Source organism: Diabrotica undecimpunctata, chromosome 6 (assembly GCF_040954645.1).
Source record: "Diabrotica undecimpunctata isolate CICGRU chromosome 6, icDiaUnde3, whole genome shotgun sequence".
Taxonomy (NCBI): Eukaryota; Metazoa; Arthropoda; class Insecta; order Coleoptera; family Chrysomelidae; genus Diabrotica; species Diabrotica undecimpunctata.
Window position 1 is genome coordinate 136,618,226 of NC_092808.1, and position 24,357 is coordinate 136,642,582.

Sequence of the window (24,357 nt, forward strand, 5' to 3'; positions counted from 1 at the left end):
AATTTTGGTGCGAAAATTGGTGACCAAGACAAAGGTTGGGCTCCTCACAATGTATGTTACGTTTGTGTTATGGATTTAAAGAACTAGTCGAAGAAAGAAAAAAAAACCTTCAGATTTTTAGTGCCTATGGTATGGAGAGAGCAAAAAATCATTCAAATGATTATTATTTTTGTACTGTCGATATTTCTGGATATAACCCCAAAAATAAGAAAGTGATTGTTTATCCTAACCTTCCGTCTGCTATCCGTCTGGTAGAGCATGGTCCTGAACTGCCAGTCCCTGAGCCTCCTCTACGTATTGATGACATTTTAAATACTGGTGAATCAGAATCTGATGAAAGTGGTCCAGGAAGTGATGGTGAATTACAGTGTCCTTTAGAAAATTTACAACTAGTTGTTTACACAAGCTGAGTTGGATGACTTAGTAAGAGATTTAAGTTTAATAAAGAAAAAATCATACTTGCTTGGCTCAAGATTAAAAGAACAGAATTTGTTGTCGCCTGTTGCTCAGTTTTTTAGGCAGGAAGGTGATTTGGTCTACTGTCATGAGATTGTTGGTGTAATGAATGAGTTTGTTATTAAGGATGATAATAATGATTGTAGGCTTTGTATAGACTCTTCAAAAACAAGTTTTAGACTGAACTTCAACTGGCAGTTGCCAGCTGAACTCCGTTTGAAGAGGTCTACCCTCCGAACTTTTTTTTGTGATACATGGTATACAGCCAGCTGCAGGAATTTATTTTCCTGCAGCTGCAGCTATTAATATGTGGATTATTTAAAAGTTGGTTGCATGCTACTTGCTGAACAAAAGGATTTACAAATTTTTCCATGTTTTATTTGTGACTGGGACAGTAGAGCAAGAGATAAGTACTGGTCCACAAAACACAATGGCCCATAAGAAATGTTTTAACACCTGGCGGAAAGAACATTTTGTACAAAACTTTGGTAGATCTAAAAAAGATCCTCCTTCCACATATACACATCAAATTACGCTTAATGAAATATTTTGTCAAGGCCCTGCCTAAAGATGGAGAATGTGTCAAGCACTCCAGTGGGATGTTTCCCCATCTATTAGAAACCAACTTCACCTTTGAAACTAAAATGACTACTAAGGAAAAAGAAGCTTGGATTGCATTCAAAAAAGTCGTAACCAAGTTTTTAAGTATCTGAATGACCCTACTTACTAGCTTATAATAGCTAATTTATTAGATAAGTTTTAAGATTTGGGATGTCTAATGAGCCTTAAAATCCACTTTTTGCATAACCATCTTGATTTTTTATTTGAAAATCTGGGTGATTTCATTGAAGAACAGGACGAACGATTTTACCAGGATATCAAACGGTACCAGGGACGTTGGTACACCAACATCATGAGTGATTACTGTTGGTCACTTCATTGGGAACAGCAGAGCATAGGAGAAAAAGTTACTTGAGAAGTTTCACAGAAAAAAGGGAAAGAAAATACAAAAGCATTGCCTTTACTACTATTACAACTACGTGATACGTAAAATCTAACTTCAGATTCCTTTTTACATAGGATTCTCATAAATTTCAAATAAAAGTTTTATAAATCTTTTTCTGTTGTCCTGTGTTGTTTATAACCTTCTCCTTTTTTTATGGAATGACACGAATACATTATTTTCCCATTTCTCGGGCACCTTTTGATTTTCTTAAGCTTCTTTGCAAATTCTCCAAAGTCATTCCTTTCCATTTCCTCCTAGATACTTTATCATCACTGAGAGACAAGATTAGAAACACCGAAATAAGACGTAGAACGAAGATTAGGGATATTGTGGAAGAAATTAATAATGGAGACCAAGAACGACAACAAGAAGCATGGGAAGACCTCAAAAAGATGGGTAGATGACATAAGAGCAGTGGCAGGCAAACAGTGGATCAGATTGGCGCAAGACAGAGAAAGATGGAAGCAATTGGGAGAGACCTACATTCAGGAGTGGATGGAAAATGGTTGACAAAGAGAGGGAGAGAAGACTTTATCATTCCTGTCGGAATTTCGTCCTCACCACATGCTTTTTCTGTTTTGATTTTATTTATGGCTTCGTCAAGATAAAACCCTGCAACTGGTTTTGTCTTTTATTGTTACTATTTAATTTTTTTTGTTGCCTTTTAACCTCTTTATCTAAGTCCAGAATTGTCTGTTATTTATGTTATATCATTCGTTCAAGCTACCTCCAATTTTTTCTCAGTTTTCTCTTTTTGCTATTTTGACTGCCCTTTTCGTGATCTTTCTCTTTGTAATATACTCCTTCGTATCGCTTCCTATAAATGTTTGTTTGTATTTCTCCCAGATAGTTTTCTTTTCCTTTATTAATCATTTGATTTCTTCATTTCACTCCATCATTCTATATAAAAATCTAATACCTAAAGATAGTATATAAATTTAAAAAATCATTCTTATTACATCACACATTATATTCTAAATATTAGTAAAACAAAAAGCAGTGGGTAATTGTCCAGTTTTTTTGTCGAGCAGTATATATCAGTAATTTAAATTTTATTATGTATAATTTTAGTAGAAAGACTTCGCTGGTATGTTATTTTTGTTTAATCTTTAAAGACATTCATAAGGAAAAATATTTTCATCGTGTTATTTCATATTTTATCTTTCTTGAATTGTTTTCTAAAAATTGAAAAATCATTCTCTTTAGTAAAGCTTTTGAGTTCTTAGCCGCTTGAGTCTTCGCATTATAGCAAATCCACTGTTTCAAATTAATATTTTAATTTTAAAAACGTTTTTATTAAAACATTGTAGAACTACTTTGTAAAACAAATAACAGCGTTTTTGATCAAACAAAGCAAAATACCGGAATGCAGCAAATATTAAAGTAAAATCAACTTTAATATAACTAACGACAAAGCGTTTTAGAATTTAATAGAAATAGGTAGATATTGCGAAACAAAAGCTGTGTTAAACAAAAACTCTGTTATACTGTTTGACTACGCTTTAGAATATCTAATTAAAAATATTATAGTGACAAAATCACAAGGACAAATGAATTTTTCGAACTAATGCTAATATTTAAATAGAAGAAATTAAATTTAAAAATATTGGTATATACTTAATGCAACCAGTATAAGGTTTTTGTATATTTTTAAGTAAAATAAAAAAGTTGATCTCCAGATCAACCAAATAAGACTTTTGTTGGTATTACAATTCTGTATTGTATATTTTTATATGTTGAGTGTTGGCACCACCTGTTAGTGACACTAGTGTCAACGTCAACAAGTAGAAACTAGAAAGATTGTAATCGGAATTTGTGTTAAAATAAAAACGTTTATTTTTGTCAACGTATCGTTTAGTGCTCCATCTATTATCAGACTTTTTCCATCACGCATCCCTAAAGGTTATGGTTTTTCTCAGAGCCTTCTTTCAAGAGCCTTCTTTCAGTGCGTCATTGATTATGACGTCATATAATGTATTTGACGTTTCGAGAATTATTTTATGTATTTATTGACAAATCTGACAAATGCCAGGATCGTACTTAGCCACAGGTAAAAAGCTTTTAAATTGCTGGCATTAAACGAGTACTTTTATTGCAAGGTTGATTAAATAGTAAAAAATATTGTTTATTAAATTTATAGATGTAAATATGTAAACTTTTAAAAATGAGAACAAAACAATCCATTTCTTGTTTTTTTATAATCATATATAATACGTCATTTTTTGTAGACACAAAAAAAGATTGTTTTCAAAAATTTGTATTGAGTAACTAATATAATTATTTCACGAAATATCAACTAATGATATATCTGAAACGGGAAAAAAAACGGGATGGGGCACTCCGAGAGTGACCGAGGAGAGGAAGCATAGCTTTCTTATCATCTTAGCAAGGAGGGATGGTTTTAATTTACTTTAATTTATTTGATTATTTAATTTTATTATTTGATTCCATTCTATTTGATAATCGATTCGATTCGATAATCGATTCGATTTAATAATCGATTCAATTCGATAATCGATTCCAGTCAATAATTGATTCGATTCGATTCGATAATAAATTCGATAGTCTATTCCATCAATTAATCAATCAATTCGATTAGGTTTGATAATCGATTCGATTTGATTCGATATTTGATTTGATTAGTATCAATTATGATTCTATGATCGAGTCCATTCGATTCCGATTTAATTCGATAATCGATTCGATAATTAATTTGATTTGATAATCCATTCAATACGAGGGTATTTTATTTTATTGTATTTTATTTTATTTAGTTGTATTCTGTTTTATTGTATATTGATTCGATTCAATAATCGATTTGATTCGATTATTGCTTCGATTCGATTTGATATTTGATTTATTAATCTATTCGATTCGATTTTCATTCGATAATTAATTCTATTTGATTTGATAATCGATTTTATCAGATAATCGATTTGATTGGAAAATCGATTCAATTCGATTTGACAATTAATTCAATTCGATAATCAATTCGATTTAATTCGATAGATAATCGATTCGATTCGATAATCGATTCGTTTCGATAATCGATTCTTCGATTCTATAATTGATTCGATTCAATAATAGATTCTGTTTGATTAGATTCCATATACGATTCGAATCCGTTTAAAAGGAAAACAATCACGATTACCGTTTCATAGAGTTGACGCTGAAAGAAAAGCAATAGTAATTATAACATATATAATGTATTATAATGAAGGTGAATACTCCTCAGAAGCTTTTAAAAGATTATGTTCAAATAATGGAATCAAAATTCAGTATAGAGTACCTAGGAATCTAGAACAGAATGGTATTTCTGAACGTTTTAACAGAATCATTATTGAAAAGGCAAGATTTTTAATTTTTGATTCAAATTTAGATAAAAGCATGTGGAATGAAACTGTGAGAGTATAGTTCGTCCCAAACCCTTCTTTCACTGCGTCATAGTTGATCGAATTCTCTCTAACACATTAAGCTAGAAGTGACAGAAAAAAACGTGAGTCTGTGATTATTATACATAAAATTTAGAAATTTATTTATCGTAAGCTAATTTTACTTACGGATGTATAATTGGTTGGAGTTTAGAATACGCTAAATAGATATCCAATCAATGATGCGCATAAATATAATTTGATGCAGATTGTCTCGATCGTGACAGTACTTTCATAATGTCATCTGATAAAATGATAATTGTCATTCCAGGTTAGTATTTTCAGACATTTTACAGTGAAAATTTAATTTTGTATTTATTTATTGTATAATAAAAATATTTTAAATATGCCGAGATATATCGAGAAAGAACAAAGACTAATATTAAAATTATTAAATTATTTTCAATTAGAAAAAGACAGATTACGATCCTGCAACTGTCAAATTTAACTAAACTGTCATGCAATATGACGTCAAAATTAGTGACGCACTGAAAGAAGGGTTTAGGACAGACTGTAGCAGCATACTTAATTCATAGAACTGAAACTCTAACTTTACCTGATAATAAAAGACCTGCTAAAATTTAGTACGATGAAAAGCCAAATATGGAAAAGCTAAAATTATTCAGTTGTAAAGCTTATAATTTAATTCCTAAAGAGAATAGAAAATCTAAGGCTGATCCTCTTAGTGAAAAGCTGGTTATGGTGGGTTATTCATTTATAACGGCTACAGACTATGAAATCCAGAAGAAAAAAAAACTAATCCATACACGAAATATAATTTTTGATGAAAATTCCATTCAAAATGGTAAAATTAGACTTACTAAGAATAAAATTGCTCAAATTCGAACCAAAAATAGAGTGGAAAATATTCCTGAAAGAATTACTGAACAAGAAAATATACACGACAAAGAAGAAGAAGTAGTTGAAAGAAGTACATGAAATGAAAAGGGACCAATATCTTGAAGACTTTGATTGTGAGTATAATACAGGGATAAATCTACTAGTAGCTTTATCAGTAGAACAATTTCTTGATGACGTTCCTGAAACCCCCTCTAAAGAAGTCAAGGACGTGGAATGCAGACAAGCAATCAGCGATGAATTTTAGTCTTTGACAGATAACAATACGTGGACTTTAGTGAAACAACAAGAAAATGTGAGTGTAATAGACTCAAAGTGGGTTTTTCGTGAAAAAGAAGTGAACGAAAAGGTCGAGGCTACCAACAGAGTAATATTAGTGAAAATGTATATTCACCAGTAGCAAGAAAGGCTACAATTAGAGTATTACTGTCATTGTATGTAGAATATGATCTTTTTGTAAATCAGTTTGATATTAAGTCCGCTTTCCTTTATGGAACGTTGAAAAAACCAGTATATATGTATCAACCAGAAGGGATTGAAGAATGTGACAAAAATTTAATTTGTAAGTTAACAAATCATTGTAAGGTTTAAAAGAAGCTCCCAAATTTTGGAATACACTTTTTTTATTAAAATCTAACTGACCTTGGCTTTCAACGATCTATATTATAGGAAAGATCTTTTTTTTATTTTAAGCATTTTACATTTTTACTTGGTTTGATGATGATGATGTTGATGATTTGATAATATTTTCAAAAGTTGAACACAATATTACTTTTATAAAAGCTAAGTTAAAGAAGAATTAAATTAAAAGAGTTTGATGGCGAAAAATTCGTATTTTTTGGTTTGCGTATAAGAAACATTGGAAATGAAGTTTATATTCACAAACAGAATTAATTAAGAAAATTTTGCACAGATTTAATATAAATGATTATAAAGTGTGAGATATTCTATTGCTACCTTAACTTAATCTGTCAATTGGTAAAGATAAAAATTTGGTAGGAAATCTTAAGTAACTTTAATAGGAAATTGATTTGTTGTCTGATGTATGTGGTATTAGGCTATAGACCACCAGATATTTTAGTCAATTTTAAAATAATTACACTGAAGAACATTGAAAAAATTTGAAAAATGTTTTGAGATACTCTACAGGAAATTATGTCTTAAGATTTGTTAAACCCTTAACTACAGACATTCCATTATTACAACGTAAAAACAGAGCCCCGGTATTTTTACTGGTCATTATAAAATGGAGTCAAATATAAAGTTAATAAAAAAAATGCATTATGTATTTTTCTGTAGTGTCTAGATATGGGAGAACTTGTGAAATGACTGATTTTAATAATAAAATACAAGATTTTTAAAGAATCATCTATTAAACGATAATTTTGGTAACCATTTTGGTCTATTGAAACAAACAGCTATAAATGCTATGAACAAAAATTTAGATTTTTTTTAAACAAATAAACCATAAAATAGCATTTACAAAACTCTATACATCCATGGAAACACGCAAGAGGTAAAATTGTCAAAAAAATTAAGTGGCACATTCCTTGCACACTCTTGCCGTGCATTGCAAACATATCGGAGTCTTGCACATTATGCAAATATGAGTGGTTCTTCTTTCTTCAGTGATTCAGTATCATGGTTTGTTCGTAAATAGCCTGCATCTGAGTCCACATCACTTGCGACAGAATCATTTTCCTCATTCCGTTTTTGCAAAATTTCCTCAAATTTTTATCACCAAATTTAACCATCTTTGAAGGTCCAGGATAACTTCCAGAGTCCATTTCTTTACTCTTTTCCTAAAATCATAAAAAATATTATAAACAGTTCACATTTTACCCTTATAAGACTAATTGAACATATTTACTTAAAAACAAACCTCCGGTAAATTTTACCGGTTAAGATTTTTGATGTGCGCTACCAAAGGAAATATTCACAATACACGCTGACAGCTTTGATCAGCACTGTTATACAAACTGCCTGAGAGGTACTGAGGACTGAGACGCATGGAATTGTAAGTGGTGGGGTTACCACGAAATCTGCGTTTTGGGACCCTCCACCGTTAAAAAATACCGGATCTCTGTAGTTAAGGGTAAAGGTAAAAACATGGAAATATAGATAGTATCCTATGTTGATGCAGAGTGTGCAAACCATCAAATCGACAGAAAAAGTATTAGTGGTTATGATATAAAGCTTAACAATAATGTTATTTGTTGCAAAACTTAAAAGCAAAATGTAGTGTCACTATTTATTGCAGTAGCCGAATATATGGCACTGTCTTCATGTATCACAGAGAGTTTATTCTTTAGTCAGGTGTTGGAAGAAATTTATAAAACTATGTATAATCTACATGTGCATGAAGATAACCAAACATGTATTAAGATGGTTGCAACATTGGAATCAAAAAAAACCAAACATATTGATGTTAGACATTATTTTATTAGCGATTGTTTGGAAAAGGAACTTATTACTTGAGAGTATGTACAGTCTGATCAGCAATAAGCCGACAACAAGTCATTGTCAAAAACTAAATTCACCTATTTTAGGGAACTTGTTGTTGAGTTGTAATAGTTTTGTAGTTACGCTAATATAGAATTGCAGAAGGGTGTTGGTATTATAATTCTATATTGTATATTTTTACATAGTTAAGTGTTGGATCACCTGTTAGTGACACTAGTGTCAACATCCCTAAAACTTTCTCTAAAATTAGACACATAGTGTATTTTTAAACTACAATTTCACCATCCTGTTGGGTATGTCTGTAACGGAATCACTCAAACATATTGCTAGACAGGAAAATTTTTCTATGACTAAGCGCAGACCCAGGGACAATAAAGTTATAGTTATTCATACAATAAAGTCAATTAAATTAAATAAAACCACCGACCAAAGTATTACTATCATAAATCAAATGCCTTGGACTGACCACAAAGTAAATATCAAAGCCCACGTGTATAGAGCGTGGCAAACTACTTGGGATCACACTGCTAACAAACTCAAAGAATGTCTAAGTCAAGTAGGAACCAAACTCATCTTACCAAATAATAGAAAAGACCAAGTCATCATTAACCGACCCCGAATAGGACATACTTTCCTTACACACAAGCATATCTTCAACCAGGAGGCTGCTCCGATGTGTACCAAGTGCAACACTCAGTTGTCAGTGAAACATATAATTGTTGAGTGTCCAGTGTACCAGAACGAAAGAATCGCGTGTGCCCTTAGTGACAATTTAAAAAGTATACTAAAGTCAAATTTACAGTCTTTATTAAGTTATCTTAAAATGACTAAACTATATAGCAGATTGTAAAAAATATTTTTTTTTTTATGTAACAATATGTATCTTACTGTATTTGTATGTCCCCCCGCTAATAACCCTTAGTGGTTGATGCGGGTATATTTGTTTAAATAAAAAAAAAAATTAAATAAATCTCCGTAGTTTTTGGTCTAGACTAAATACAAAGCAAACATTTAATATTAATCGATGACAACAATTTAGATATTCTAGTGGATTATTCAACAAAATTTACCAATAAGAATCATGACCAACTAATGTTAAAATCTACGTTAGTACACCTAATAAAAAAGGCAAATTGAACAGAATGCAAAGACCATCGATAAAACCGAAAGGTGTTAGTGATACGTATTAGGTCTTTTCTAACAGTGGGGACCCAAGAGAAGCACTTCTTCTTCTCATGGCGCCGTCTCCGTTCGAAGGTTGGCGATCCAAATGGCAGTTGTAGTTTTGGAAACTTCTGCGTGAAAGATTTCTGCGGATGAGTGGTCGAACCATCTCCTCAGGTCTTTCAGCCACGTGCACGCAACGTGTAAAAGTTGGGACCTAATGTACAACAATAAAACTCCCAACTTTCTTTGGGAGCAAATTATTAACCATTGGCACCCACAATTTCGATGGTTAAACATTGGCACCTCACATAGGGCATAGAAATTTTATACGTTCTATCGCAAAGAACATAATGGGGTCTGAATTTAAGATGATTATGATAGAATATTTAGTAAATAAAAAGTTATTCAAAGAGTTGAGCGCAAAATATTTTCAGAATTGATTTAGAATGTGGCATCCAGGTTTATTGTATGTGACATCACAAAAGTCACCTACAGAAGGACTTCTTTATAGTCTTTTCACATGAGTATCAGTTAAGATCCTTTTTAATTTTTATATCTTAATTTTTGTCTTAACTGGGCCCTAGATTATCCTTATCGATAATTTTTATTTCAATTTTATTAATACTAGGTATTGCAATACCTGGCTTGTATTCAAGTCTAATGTTAGCTGCTAGGTAGGTCTAGATCTACACTGAGCCTTACATTTAAATAATGTCACATGGTTCACCAGCTTTCACTAATTTATTACTAGGTCCTTTGCGCGTTCTTTCTTTTTCACAGAGTTGAATAGGTACATTAATATGATATTTCTGTGCCTATATTAATAATTTTATTACTAATTCTTTTCATTTTCATTTTCTGTCGCATTAATTCAATTTCTTTCTAAATCCACTAGGTCTAACACCTTAATAAATAAATGTATTATTCCAGTTTCCATAAAAGTTCGCGATAAAATTTTTGCGCGTTCTTTAATAGCAACATATTTCTTTTTTAATAAGCGAGCATCGAGTAAAGAGGAACGACAGAATGTTTTGCAGTTTTGAAAAAACGGAAATTTCGAAATATTGTTTATAGCCCTTTCGAGCTGGAGTTAACAAAGATAAAGAGCTCGTTGTGGGTTTTATAGTTTTCAGTGTGAAAAACGAATAAGGAACATGAGGAATAGAGAATGTGCAAGCAATATTAAATTTGCGGAGAAATGGTTTTAAGTGCGAAGCTACCCATAAATTTTGTACTTAGAGCCTTTTTCAACTACAGTGTGTACACGTAATAGCTTTCATGCTTTTATAAGATGTGGTGTTAAAAGAAAGATTTTATGAGAACTAGTTTGCTAAAATTACCAACTAATACGTCTAAATTTAATTTTAAAAAATAATTTTTTATGAAAACATTAATTAACTAAATGTACTTGCCAGACAAGGAGACCAGAGATATTTAGCAGATTGGAATCGATTCTTTCAGACTTTAATTTTAAGATATATTAAGAGCGTAGGCGCAAAATTTCGTGCCAATGCTTTTTAAATGCAATCATTTTTTTCGAATCCTGAGAAAACTAACAAATATTTTTGAAAAATTTAAACGCAGAATGAAAGATTACATTATTGCCGAGGGTCAAAAGTCTCTTAGAATAAACAAAAAGTTTTTTTTAATGAGATATTTGAAATTAAAAATCACACTAAATTTTCTCTTTTTTGTCACCCCTGTAACTTATTAAAATAAACATTATGGAAGTTTTCAGGGACTTTCGGCCCTCAGTAATAATGTATTCGTTAATTCTGCGTTTAAATTTTTCAAAAAGACTTATTAGTTTTTTTAGGATTCGAAAAAAATTAATGCATTTAAAAAGCATTGGCCCGAAATTTTGCGCCTACGCTCTTAAAAACATTTTACCTTAAAAAGGGCTGGTTTTTTAGCCTATAATCATTTATAATAAATTTGATATTTTTTATGTCACGCGCTTGTAAGTAGGCTCACTGAATGGTGAAGTGAGTTATAACATTTATAAATTACTGCAAAAATAAGTCAATTGTTTATGTATAATAATTTTAAATCTCGCAAATTGAAGAACTTGTTAAAATCTTCAACTTTTATTTGAACCATTTTTCTCTAAAATGTGTAAGGAACATTTTATAAGCAAAAAATGATTTTTTTACTTTTTATAGTTGTTACAAAAAAAAATCAGCTGTACATCTTCAGAAATTTGTCATTAGCTATCCTTCATATGCCTTTTTGAATCTTCAAAAACCTGTATAAGATTTTTATGTTAAACCGATAATGTTTTCACAGATTAAATGGGATAATATTCGTACAACTCAAGACAGACAAATATTCGCTACTATGCTCGCTAACCTAAAAGAATGGAGGCGGTAAATGAAGAAGAAGAAAATTGGTTGAAACTAATTAGCAAGAATGTTTTTCCTTTAAACTCAGTAGACGCAGGGAGTGAACACAAACTAGTACTAGCAAAAATAAGAATGAAGATAACACCTAAACATTTTCTACAGGAAATCACCGAGGAAAAATTCAATGTAGAATCACTGTGAAACGACTCTACAAGAGAAATGTACCAAAGGAGGCTAGCACAGAAGATACAGCTGAAACAAATAGACGAGATCGAAGATGTAAACGCGAGCTGGGAGAAAATTAAAAACATTAAAGAAGCAGCAACAGAATCTCTAGGAAAACCCTAAGTTCTACTGAACAAAAGAAACAACAACAATACACCATGGCTCAGAAAGGAAATAAACGAGAAACGTAAAGAGAAACGAGAGGCCTACACGAAATACAAAACATCAAATACTCTAGAATCCCGAGACAGATATAGAAGAATAAGAAATGAAACAAAGCACTTGCTAAGAAGAACAAAAAATGAACACTGGCAACAATTTACAAAAAGGATGGAAAGGGACTTCTACAGTATACAAAAACAAATATGGAGATTCATAAGAAATCAACGAAAAGAAATGGCAGAATTGAAGGAATACAATTACATACCAGCAAACGAATGGGAAAGAACTCTTTAAAGGAAATGAAAATAATAATCAACACAATAACGTACCTGAATTAAGACACGAAATTTAAAAAAAATTTCAGGTAGTAGAGATAGCCATCAATTCACTCAAAAATAGGAAGTCCTCAGGACCAAATGGAATAACCAACGAGCTTCTAAAACACGAAGGAGAAAGTATAACCCTTGAGATGACAAAACTGATACAAAAACTAATATTGCACTACAAGATACCAGACGCATGGAGGAACAGTATAATGATACCAATGTTTAAGAAACGAGATAAAGAAGACCCCAACAATTATAGAGGCATAAATCTACTGAACACCGTACTTAAGCTTACCACAAAAGTCCTAACCAACAAAATCAATAAATTAACAACTTTATCAAATGAACAACAAGGATTCAGATCCGGAAGATCCTACGTAGACGCCGTATTTGTACTAAAATAAATCACAAAAAAGGCCATCGAGTACAATAAACCAGCATATCTATGTTTTATAGACCAAACACAGGCTTTCGATCGCATCCAAGTCGAAGACGTCTTACACCTACTGTATAAAAGAAACATACCAATAAATATTATACAAACCATTGAAAACATTCACTTCAATAATCGAATACAGGCAAAGATAAATGGAAAAATAACACAGTATATATCAGTATAAACCGGAGTCAGACAGGGTGACTCGATAAGCCCACTTCTCTTTATTATAATAATAGACATAAATAATACAAGCAGTACGTAAAGGTCATGGTTACAGAATGGGGAACAAAGAAATCGAAATATTATGTGATGCATTAATCGCCGAGACAGGTAGTGAGCACTGAAGATTAACACACATCTTCAATACAACAGCCAAGAAATGCCATATGATATTATCAGCAGAAAAAATCAAATGTATGACAACATCTAAATACCCATTATGATGTTAAATCGAAATTTATGGAAAAATAATAAAGCAAGAAGTAAGGTTTAGATATCTGGGAATAGATATAACTAGTTACGTAGATGTTGAAAAAGAAGTACGACAACAAAGCATAAAAGCAAGTAAAGCGGCGGGATCTCTTAATGGCACAATATGGAAGAACAAACACCTAAGACAAGACACAAAAACAAGAATATATAGAGCAGCAATTAGACCTAGAGACACATCTAAAGCGAGACGACTACTAGAAACACCAGAGATGAAAATACTCTGACGAATATTAGGGAGAAGTCTGTTGGATAGGGAGAGAAGAGATAACATAAGAAGAGCATGCAATATAGAAGACATAAATGGGTGGGTGACAAAACGGAAACAGAAGTGGAATGAACACATTAGTAGAATGGCGGAAGGATAGTACGAATAGCACGAGATAAGTCACTAAATCGACGAAGAAGTATTGGCAGACCAAGAGAAAGATGGTGCGATAATTTTAACAATTTAGGAGGCTAATATTGAAGAATACTTACAAAAAGGAAGTAGAAGTTTTTCCTTTATTATTCTATCCATTGCGAAAGTTAAATATTGACTCGTATTTTAGTAACGATTAGTGTAAAAATCTGTACATATATCAGAACAAATCATTTGTGTAGGTTTTGTATCCATGAGTGTTTTCCCTATGAAATTCTGTCGCTATCTAGGAGACGTTTTAAAAAGAAATGGAGCATTTGAAAAGTTGTGGCTAGAGCTGTAGAACATATGACAATAATATACTCTTAGCGTCTAGAGTACGCTTATGTATTTAACAAAACATATTTTATACCGCCACTGGCCACATAAAAGACCGAGCAGAAATCCACTCGCAACCAACAAAACCCGGGCACGTAGGGCTCAACCCCTTGAGCGCCAAGTCGCCGAACTGAGCCTAGCTCAGAGCGGAGACTTAATGCCCAAGTAATCAATTTTAGTTGCAGATAAGCCACAGTAAGATAACAGGATCATAGCGACAATGCGCTGTCCTGAGTTTTGAATTCGGTTAGGAAACCATGTTGGGGTTGGGCTATTACCCAGGACTTCCACATGAAGAGCATTTGGCTGATAGTTGTGCACCTATCGCACATCAGAGTGCTATAAGGGGAAAAGAGATATTCTGGAGCATAGAAGCGGGGTGGAGTGACTCCTGTTTTTACTCGAGTTAATACACCTCGCTCTAATGAATTGTGTCACCCGAACGTAATTCTTAGGGGTGAACATCACAGGATGGGTTTAATTAAATTGCTTGCTAGCTTGCTATTCGAGATATTTCTTGTGTGTAGTACCTACTAGAATAGGTGCGTTGAACCTGTTTTATTCTATCAGTTTGGTGAGTTGAACGAAATTGATAATTCGTCCTCCTATCTATAATTCTATACCGTTTGATGTATTGAATCAGACATTACTTTCCGTAGAATTTCATTTCGCACTAAGAAATAAATATATCTCCTGATTAAGTCCCCCCACGGCTCCCGTCGAATTATGATTCACGAACTAAATATCGTCACACCATCCTTTTAAGATCTACGATCTACGGAGAAACGAAATGATTTTTTTGTTGTCTTTTTAGCTCGAAATAAATGTCTTAACAACGAATCTATTTCCGACTGTCATTTACTACCCGAGATCATCACAGTGGCACCCGAGCAGTTATTTTAAAAAAAGATCTAAGACATTTATACAGAGTAAAATAAACAAATATGCAAACTATTCCTTACTAAGAAGGAGCGGTAGCCTTAGAAATAATGTATATAACGGTAGGCTGGATATATAAATTAAAAAAAGAGTAATTGTGAAATGATATGGAAAAAACAATGTTATGGAATAAAAATTAACTAGACAGGTAAAACAGACGATCTTAAATCAAGAACAGCTCTCTATATATTCAGGGATTCTACAGTATTCACTACCTTCCCTTGCTCAACCTTTTCCATCTCTCTGTTGTCCCATTCTCCATCGTTTAGGTGTCGTCATGGTGTCACGACATGTGTCATGGCATCACATTACTCATGGTGTCATCTACTTTGCCCCTCCAGGATTTTCGGAGTCGTCCTCTTTTCCTCCTTCCTACGGGGCTTCATTCGGTTATTCCCTTCATCCATCTGCTGTCGCTAGTTCTTCTTACATATCTATATCACTTTAGTCTTTTTTGTTCTATATATGTTAGTATGTCTGTTTCTATGGATGTTCTTTGCTTTATTTCGTCATTACTTCTCCTATCCATTCTTGTTACTCTGCAGCACCTTCGCAGGCATTCCATCTCTGTTGCTACTATCTTACTGCTGTTTTTCTTGTTTATGATCCAATTTTCAGCTCCATATGACATAATACTTCGCACTAATGTTTTATAAATCTGTGTTTTTGTCTTTATATTTAGATGTCTATCCCATCGTACTGAGTTAAGTTATCGGATTGCTGTTCTTGTTTGTCCTAATATTTGTGTAATTTCTTCCTCTGTTGTTGCCTTTTTCGTGATTATAAACCCCAAGTATTTGAACTTATCCTTTCCTTTGATTGTTACGCATTCTACTTACGCTCAAAAAAACCGACGCACTTACCAAGGCTGGACCAGAAATTCCAGTGACGTACGATAAACAAATGGAAACTGAGCACAGTCAAATAATGGACCAACTTAAAAAATGGAGTTTATATTTTAACGGGTCCAAAGACCCCCCAGTGTTTTTGGTCATCACAAACATAACTCTTATAATTAGCCTAAAACGCAGTTAATATGCAAATATAAAGTGTGTTATAGGCTATTATACAAACTTTTATCAATATGTAAGCCTGAGATGTTTACAAATAAATTATGCGTTTGGAACAACAGGAAAAAAGCGGTTATTAGTAGTAGAAATACAAAAATTTTGAAATATTTTTAAAATGCAAATGGAAATAAATCTTATTACCTTTTTACAGTGACACACTTGCAGCTCTATTAAATTAATGTCGTCGAGAATTTCTACATTCGGTGAAATAACTAATTAAGTTTACTTTACTGATGTGTGCATAGTTTTGCTCATATAATTATTACGTCGTTGCATAAAGTTACTGCGACTATTTGTTTTAAATAATTTAAATGCATTTGACGGTAATATTACCGTGTTAGTTCTATATTAAAATAATATGTTGGTACTACGAGATTCTCAAGCAAACAATTTTAGCATGACTTTGTGATAGTTAACGGCAAATGTGTATTTATCTGATCAAATACAACTTGTTTCAAAAGTTTTCTTATAGTTATGAATTTGGTCTTCATGGTTATATATCAATATTTGCTCATAAAAGACAATCTATTATTTTTTTATTACAATCTAAGATTTTTTACAATCTGTTTCACAATAAAAACAATAAGTAAAATTGTTTGTCTTTACAATGTCAGAAAGATGTAAGATCAGGTGATTAAAGCATCATAACACAAATATTAGCTTGTTTACCGGTGGGATGAGCACATACACAGATACGCGAACACGAATACTTAAAACGGCACAGATCACAATGGCTGGGCGCTGTTGAAGGTGTAGCTTCCACTACTGTAGGCACTGTCATGAACAGTTTGGTAGGTCCAAGGGATCATTGTACAAATTTACCATAAATCTGTACATTGTAAAAACTTTTATTTTTATTTAAAGACCCCTTATTTCTAAACTTGCACTAGTACCTAAAAACCAGTCCATTCTCGGCCCTGAACTATTAACAACCAACAAGTTCCTCAAAAATATAGTCGCCAAGCAACCTTCGTAAGAAAAGGTCGGACAAGCAAGAGCTTACGACCAGCCATTCCATTTATTAATATACTATTTCCCTATTATCTAGTTTTGTGGCCAGTATTGTTGGCAATAAGTTAATGTGATAAAAAGAATTAGATGCTGTTCTTATTGTAAGTAACAAACTTATATATACTTTCAACTTCTCAATTGTTTTAAGTCGCGGTGTTGCCCTAACGTGCCGCGAGTGCATAAACGATTTTCCGATCCAACAATGGTGTGAATATCGCATAAACATTTACTGTTATCTATAAACAATAAACTTATATTGATATTTTTACATTGGTACATGCTATTGTCTACAGTTCTAAGAGCTATTTTTTTCTTTTAATAAAGATACATTTGACTAATCTTATTTAAGGCTTTACCAATTTAATGTTTACCCCTATCCCTTATCAAGGGAACAATCTTTCAGGTGCTGGATTCCCCAGCTGGTCCTTCGTAGCTAAGGAGTACCTTAGAAGCTTTATGCGGCAAGAAAAAATCTTCCATCGAACCAGCAAAGTTTGCTACGGCGAACTCCTTATTCGTACAATCATATCGCTTTAATCTCTTCGCTTGTTGGTTGTGGAAAAGATTGTATGCCAGGGTGTTAGGATGCACGCGCAACCTGTTTTGATATTGTTCAGAAACTCTTTTGCACTCTTTAAAAACTGTTATTACCTGGAGATCTCTATGTAAGGCGTCATTCTGGATATACCAATTGTATTTTGGTAACATTAGATTTGCTAGATGATCCCCAGAGCGAACTATATATGACCTAACGGGTTTTATTATCACTTTGTAAAGCAGCAGCTGTTGTCAATCGATAGGTGTGAGTTATTTCGCAGCATGCAGTAAAGTTTTCTGTATAAAGTTCCTAGTTGTAGTCGTCTCGTCCATATATGTTTGGCCCATATTAATCTTTTGTCCAGATGAATGCCTAGATATTTTACGTCATCCTTTTGAAGTAAAGAATATCCACCGAGGTTAACTTGTGGACATATACCTCTTCTTAGAGTAAGTGTAATGTATGTGGACTTCGAGGGATTTACTTTAATTCTCCTGAGTTTAAGCTATTCATTAGTTTTGTTTAGATGTAGCTGCAGTATCTCTGATGCTATTACTGGATTACTATGAGATATTAGGAAAGCAGTACAGTCTGCAAATGTTGCAAGCGTAAGGTTATTGCCTGTTGGTAAGTCAGCCGTATATAACAAATACAAGATCGGTCCGAGCACACTACCCGGACAGATTTGATGGGGTAGAGTTTTGTGTATGCTTCACTATACCTTACTAGATATCTTCTTTTTGTAAGGTATGATTTAAGCAGTTTAAAGTAAGTGTAAGGCAGGTTTTTCTTTAACTTGTATAGAAGTCCTATGTGCCATACCTTGTCAAAAGCTTAAGAGGCATTTAAAAAGGCTGCACTACAGTATTTCTTGTTTTCGAGACTAGTTCTCATTGTTGTATATAATCTGTGAACTTGTTCTATTAGAGCGTGTTGGTTACAAAATCCGAATTGATGGTCAGGTATACGGCCCTTTTTGTCTAATATTGGTTTGAACAGGTTTTTGAATGAGTATAATCTGTCCCACTTTCACTTGACATAAGCAATGGTAAGTCGTCCATTGTTCATAGGACAGAAAACTTATGTTCGTTCGAAATTATTTGGGGGACGAGTTTGGTCAATGTTCATTTCCTGTATAACGAGAACACTATCCGTAAGAAGCTTACTATAACGGAATTTCGTAAACAGGTTATATATTACTGCAATGCTTGTAAAATGTTTTACACAAAACGTAACTATTGCTGGCTCATCTGGAACCATAAAACAAGAAATGCGTCATCTACTAACAAATGTCCAAGATGTCAAGAAAACCAGAGGGTGATATTCGAAGTGTTACAAGAAATACGGAAGGAAAAAAGTAAAAAATGCTGAGGGAAAAATTGTAGCAGCATCCCAAGTAAACACCAAATGTTCTGTGTGTGACATTATTATTTGTAAAAATGTTATAATGCAACGCTCTAAATATGAAATAAATTTATTTCAGTTTAATACATATATCTTTATTTTTATTTTAAGAATTCGTATATTTTGTTCTTTCTTTTAGAATAAATATAAATTTTATAACACATTTGAGTATATAAATAAAAACAATAATAATATCTAAATATTAACTGATTATTGCACAAATGGTTTCAAATAGTTATGTACTACAATAACATTTTTCATATGAATTTCTAGTTACATAAAACCTATCTTTTCATGTCTAGGGCCAAACCCAGTTATACCAGGAAATTAGCTTAGGCCTAACATTATTCTCTACATATAAAAACTTAAGAAAAAGTGTCCTTTTAGGAGACACAACAGATCCAACACAACGAGCCATGTGTACCTTTTTCGGTACGCAGCGTTGAGGACAGTGTGTATCTAAAAGGATACACTGGCGCTGAGGGTATTAAGTAAATAGTTTGCTTAGGTTACAAAACTTACACTAATGGTTCTTCTTGGATGAACTCTGCATTCAAAGTTGGAAATAAGTCTTCCCTAATTTCTTTCCATTCTCTCGGTCTTGAGCTTCCTGCAGCCAATTCCCAGCGATTCTTTTGACGTCTATCCATCGTGTAGGTGGTCTACCTTTGCTTCTTCTGTCAGCTTGTAGTCTCTACATTGTCATTTTTGGTTCCATCACCCGTCATTCATTCTAGCTACATGGCTCGGCCAGTTTCACTCCAGTCATTTGTTTGAAATGTCGTGTCAGTCACAATTTATTACATCTTTGACGCCTGTCCTTCTTATTTCTTCGTTTCTAAGTGTGCGTTCATAACGAGGCGCCGACCCTCGATCGGACCATAGGATGATATTATATTATCATCGCCACGTAAAATAACTGCTCGAGTTTGATTGCTGTAGCCTGGGTTAAGGAAATTACTTCGGCGTCGTAAGTCATAACTGGAAGCACACATTGGTTAAAAAGCTTAAGACAAGGATGCACAGACTTATTAAGACTAGGGGCCACTCGGGCAAATCATAAACTGATGGCGGGCCGGCCGCCAGAAGTATAGGTAATTAAAGACAATAAAGAATCGATAATAATTTATTAAAATTGAAAAATAATTTATTAATTTGAAGCGTGGCACTGCATAGCGCTTACAATCTTTTTTATATTTGGCTCAAATTTACCTGTAGCAACACGTAAAACTGCTTCCAAACTTTCATTTGCAAGGCGGTTTCGATTTTTTGTTTTATTATTATTTAGTATTGAAAAAGTTTGTTCACATATATAGGTAGAACCAAAGAAGCTGGCACATTTCAGAACGTTTATGCGCAACTTTTCGTACATATTTTTATCAATGCAGTGGTAAAAGTTCAGCAAGTCTCCTTCGTTGAATTTGTTGCGTAAATCTTGGTCGTTTTGAATGTCGATAATTTCTAACTGCATTGACTCTGGCACATTTTCAACTGAAATCTTGAAACGATTACTGAATATGTCCAACAGAGGTTTCACTTTTTTAAACTCCTAAACTCCGAAAATCTTTCTTGAAAAGATTGAATCAAAATATCTAGCTTTTCTACATAACTGAAATTAATCGCAGTTTTATTGAATTTTTCAGCCATTTTCTTATAATTCGGAAAATGATTGTAATTTCCAGAATTCAACTGTGATCTGAAAAGTGTCAGCTTGCATTGAAAGGATGATACATGAGCGTAGAGCTGGGATATCAGTTGATTTTTGCCTTGAAGCCGTGTGTTCAAGACATTCAAATGATTTGTAATGTCAACTAAAAAAGCCAAATCACACAACCAATCAGGATTTTTAAGTTCCGGGACATCCTTTTGCTTCTCTGCCAGAAATATTCCAATTTCTTCTATTAAATTTAGAAATCGTTCCAGTGTCAATCCACGACTTAGCCACCTTACTTCTGTATAATACAGTAAATCTCCGTATTTGCTTTCGATGTCATCAAGGAATTGTTTGAATTGTCTGTAATTGAGTCCTCGTGATTTTATAAAATTTACAATCGAAACTACCACTTTCATGACATTTTGAAATTCAATTTTTTTTAGAACAGAGGGCTTCTTGGTGTATAATGCAGTGAAACTGCATAAGATCTTCAGCGTTTATGTTTTTTTCTTGCAGATGCTTTTTCAGCAAAGTAACTAGCCCGGAATTGACACCAATCATCGCAGGAGCACCGTCAGTCGCAACTCCCGATAATTTTGATAAGTCCAAATCAGTTTTTGAACACTCATCCAAAAGAACATTGAGTATATCAACTCCTTTGGTTTGACCTTTCAATGAACACATTCCTAATAACTCTTCTAAGACTTCAAAATCTTGAGTAACACCTCGTATGAATATGAGAAGTTGAGCTGTGGAACTAATATCAGTGGATTCGTCGAGTGCTAATGAAAAAAATTCAATGATCTTAGTTTTTTCAATTAATTGTTCCGCAGTATTACCTGACAAAGATATTATTCGTCTTTGGATAGTCATACGATTCAGTTGAATTTTCTCAAACTTTTTTGATGCTTCTGGACACATTTTCTTAGCGGCAATTTCTATTTGGCGACTTCGCTTTGCTATCATTCGAGAAATTTCATAACTAACTTCTGTAGCTGTTTCTGAATCTTGAATGGGTTTTGTAAACATAGCTTGCTGACCATTAAGCTCCCGTTTTAAAGACAACATTTTTTGCTTTCTTAATTCGCCTGTAAACTTGGTAAAAGAAGGATGCTGCGTTTCATAGTGCTGTTTTACATGATATTCCTTTGCAATCGCAACAGAATTCTTGCAAATTAAACAAACGACTTTGTTATGCGACCATACAAAAAAGTATTTCTCAGTCCAAATTTCTTGAGACTGCCGATTTTCATCTTTAACCTTACGTTTTTTACTAGTTCCTGGCTTCTCCATGTTGCGTTCTAATCCTGGCTAGGATTAACACAGCACCTGAAAACAATTAGAGGACCTACTTACCCATCCTTTTTTAAATTATCAAAAATAATTGATTGAATATTATTCCTAAGAAATTTTAAGATTTGTATACAGATTTTATATCTGAAATAATGACGTAATTATTACAATTAGAGAAATTCTGATAAAAATAGTAATTTCTTTGTTTTATTTTAATATTTGGCCAACATTAAAGCTAAATTTGATTAAATAGGTAGGGAAACACTTATTAATAACAGAGTTTTACTTACGATTTCACAACACAATTATACACGGCACTTGACGGGTTAACACTGCAATAGTAAATCGACGTGTAACTGTACTCTGTCATACGACTGTGGAAGCTTCGTATTCCTACGCGAGCAATCGGGAATTCGGGACTACTGCTATCTTGCTTGCTCGCACCGCGCTAGAACATTCTTGATTTCTCTACTATTTTAAACTTTATATAAAGGCAGCAGGCGATGTTACTTGACTTAGCATTTTTGGGCACTAGATTCAAATAGCGCGCGCGAGATTCAAATTACTTTTCGAACATATTTTTTTTTTGGTTTTATTCTGGAATAGAATTCAATAGTTTTCGAATGTACAAGAGTATTATTTTTGCTGTCGGCGGGCCACCAGTATTTGGCCGGCGGACCGCATGCGGCCCGCGGGCCGCGGTCTGTGCATCCATGGCTTAAGAAAAGGTAATTTAATATTCAGTTCTAACAAATGTGAATTTTTTAAGAAATAAGCATTTAAAATGCTTATTTCTTGCTATATTGTATTTAAAATTATTTTTAAAACATTTTTCATTCTCCAATTTTAATGTGATTTCATTTTAAAAGCATTCAATCCCAACATTTTTTTTTATATCTAATTAATACTGTAAAAGCTACACATTAAAATGTATTCTTTGCTTTGTTTTTTTTTATAACTTTATTTACGAGTTTTTATTCCAAGTTTCTTTTTGTGATTAACCCAAAATTTATTTCAGGCTTTACAAATTGAGCGAAAAATGTCTCTTTAAGATAAAACCGACCACTTTGTCCTCGATTTTCTTTCTCCTATATTAAATGAAACCTTTTACTTCATTTGAGTATTACACAAAAGAATGTAAATTCGCTTTATATACAGCCTAGTATGAATAGAGGAAAAAATAAACCCTATAGACATTGCGTCTCGACCACTATTCAGAATCAATATTGATGTGTATTGCTGACAAAAAATACAAACATCAAAACAAGATTTCTATCTCTTACCGAAATCCCGTCTATTATCTTACTATAAAAAGATAATAATGTTTCTTGTATTTCCTTTATTAGATATATAAAAATTTGGCAGATGGAATTACAAAAGAGAAATCTGAAAGATGTTTTCAGTACGAATAGAAATTTTACGTGTAAACCATGTGGTTTTAGATTTGGCTAATTATAAATTTCACTTGATGTTAAAAGAACAAAATACTTAATACAAGAAAATAGAATATTGGTAAAAACAGAAAAATACGATTATAGAATTATTCTAGATTAACAAAATAATTTGTCACCACAACAAGAACGATATAAGAGACTAAAAATATTCTGTTTATATGGGATTACTCCACAATTGATTGTAATAAAAATTAAATTAAATCAAGAAAAGAAAGAATTGCATCTATAAAGTACCCTGTGAATGCAACATTTTTTATGTGGGAGAAACTGCAAGACGACTAAGTGTTACAAGACTTCGACAAATTTTAGATATGCTAACATGTCTGAAACAACAAGCACATATTAAAATGGAGAGATGAATCAATTTTCATAAAAAAACAGACATGATAAAGGGAAAAGTCAAAGAAGCAGCTCTCATTCTAGTTAAGGAAGAAAAATGTGTAGCAAACTCATCATTGAAATGGTTGTCAATAATAAAACAAGAAGTCATTAACAAGAATATTCAATTAATACTGGAATATTAGGAAGTCAAAGACATACCATCTATAATCTATATACAATATATACATACAGTACACAAATATAATTACAAATATACTACGTTGCAATTCGCACACACATTTTTTTTTCAATAAAATATTCCAAGGTGGTATATATTATTATAACTGAAATCTGATCTATAAAGATCAATAAGTGGTTTTTGTCTAATATAAATAACTAACAAGACAGAATTTAGAATTTACACAAACATAAATATAAAAACAAAAAAACACAAAACAGCCAGAACTTGATATTCCGAGGGCAAAAACATTAACCTCAAATGTGTTTCAACTACAAGTATGCTGTTGTTTATATATATATATATATATATATATATATATATATATATAT

At 32.7% G+C, this 24,357-nt stretch overlaps 2 protein-coding genes across 2 annotated transcripts in view; one reads left to right on the forward strand and one right to left on the reverse strand.

Moving 5' to 3' along the window:
- Positions 1-24,357, forward strand: part of NPFR (Neuropeptide F receptor) — a 355,628-nt gene that overhangs the window by 182,882 nt on the left and 148,389 nt on the right. The window lies entirely within an intron of this gene.
- LOC140444631 (general transcription factor II-I repeat domain-containing protein 2-like) lies at positions 21,149-22,012 on the reverse strand. The gene has a single exon (XM_072536395.1). It carries the CDS (start codon positions 22,010-22,012, stop codon positions 21,149-21,151), a length of 864 nt encoding a protein of 287 aa, XP_072392496.1.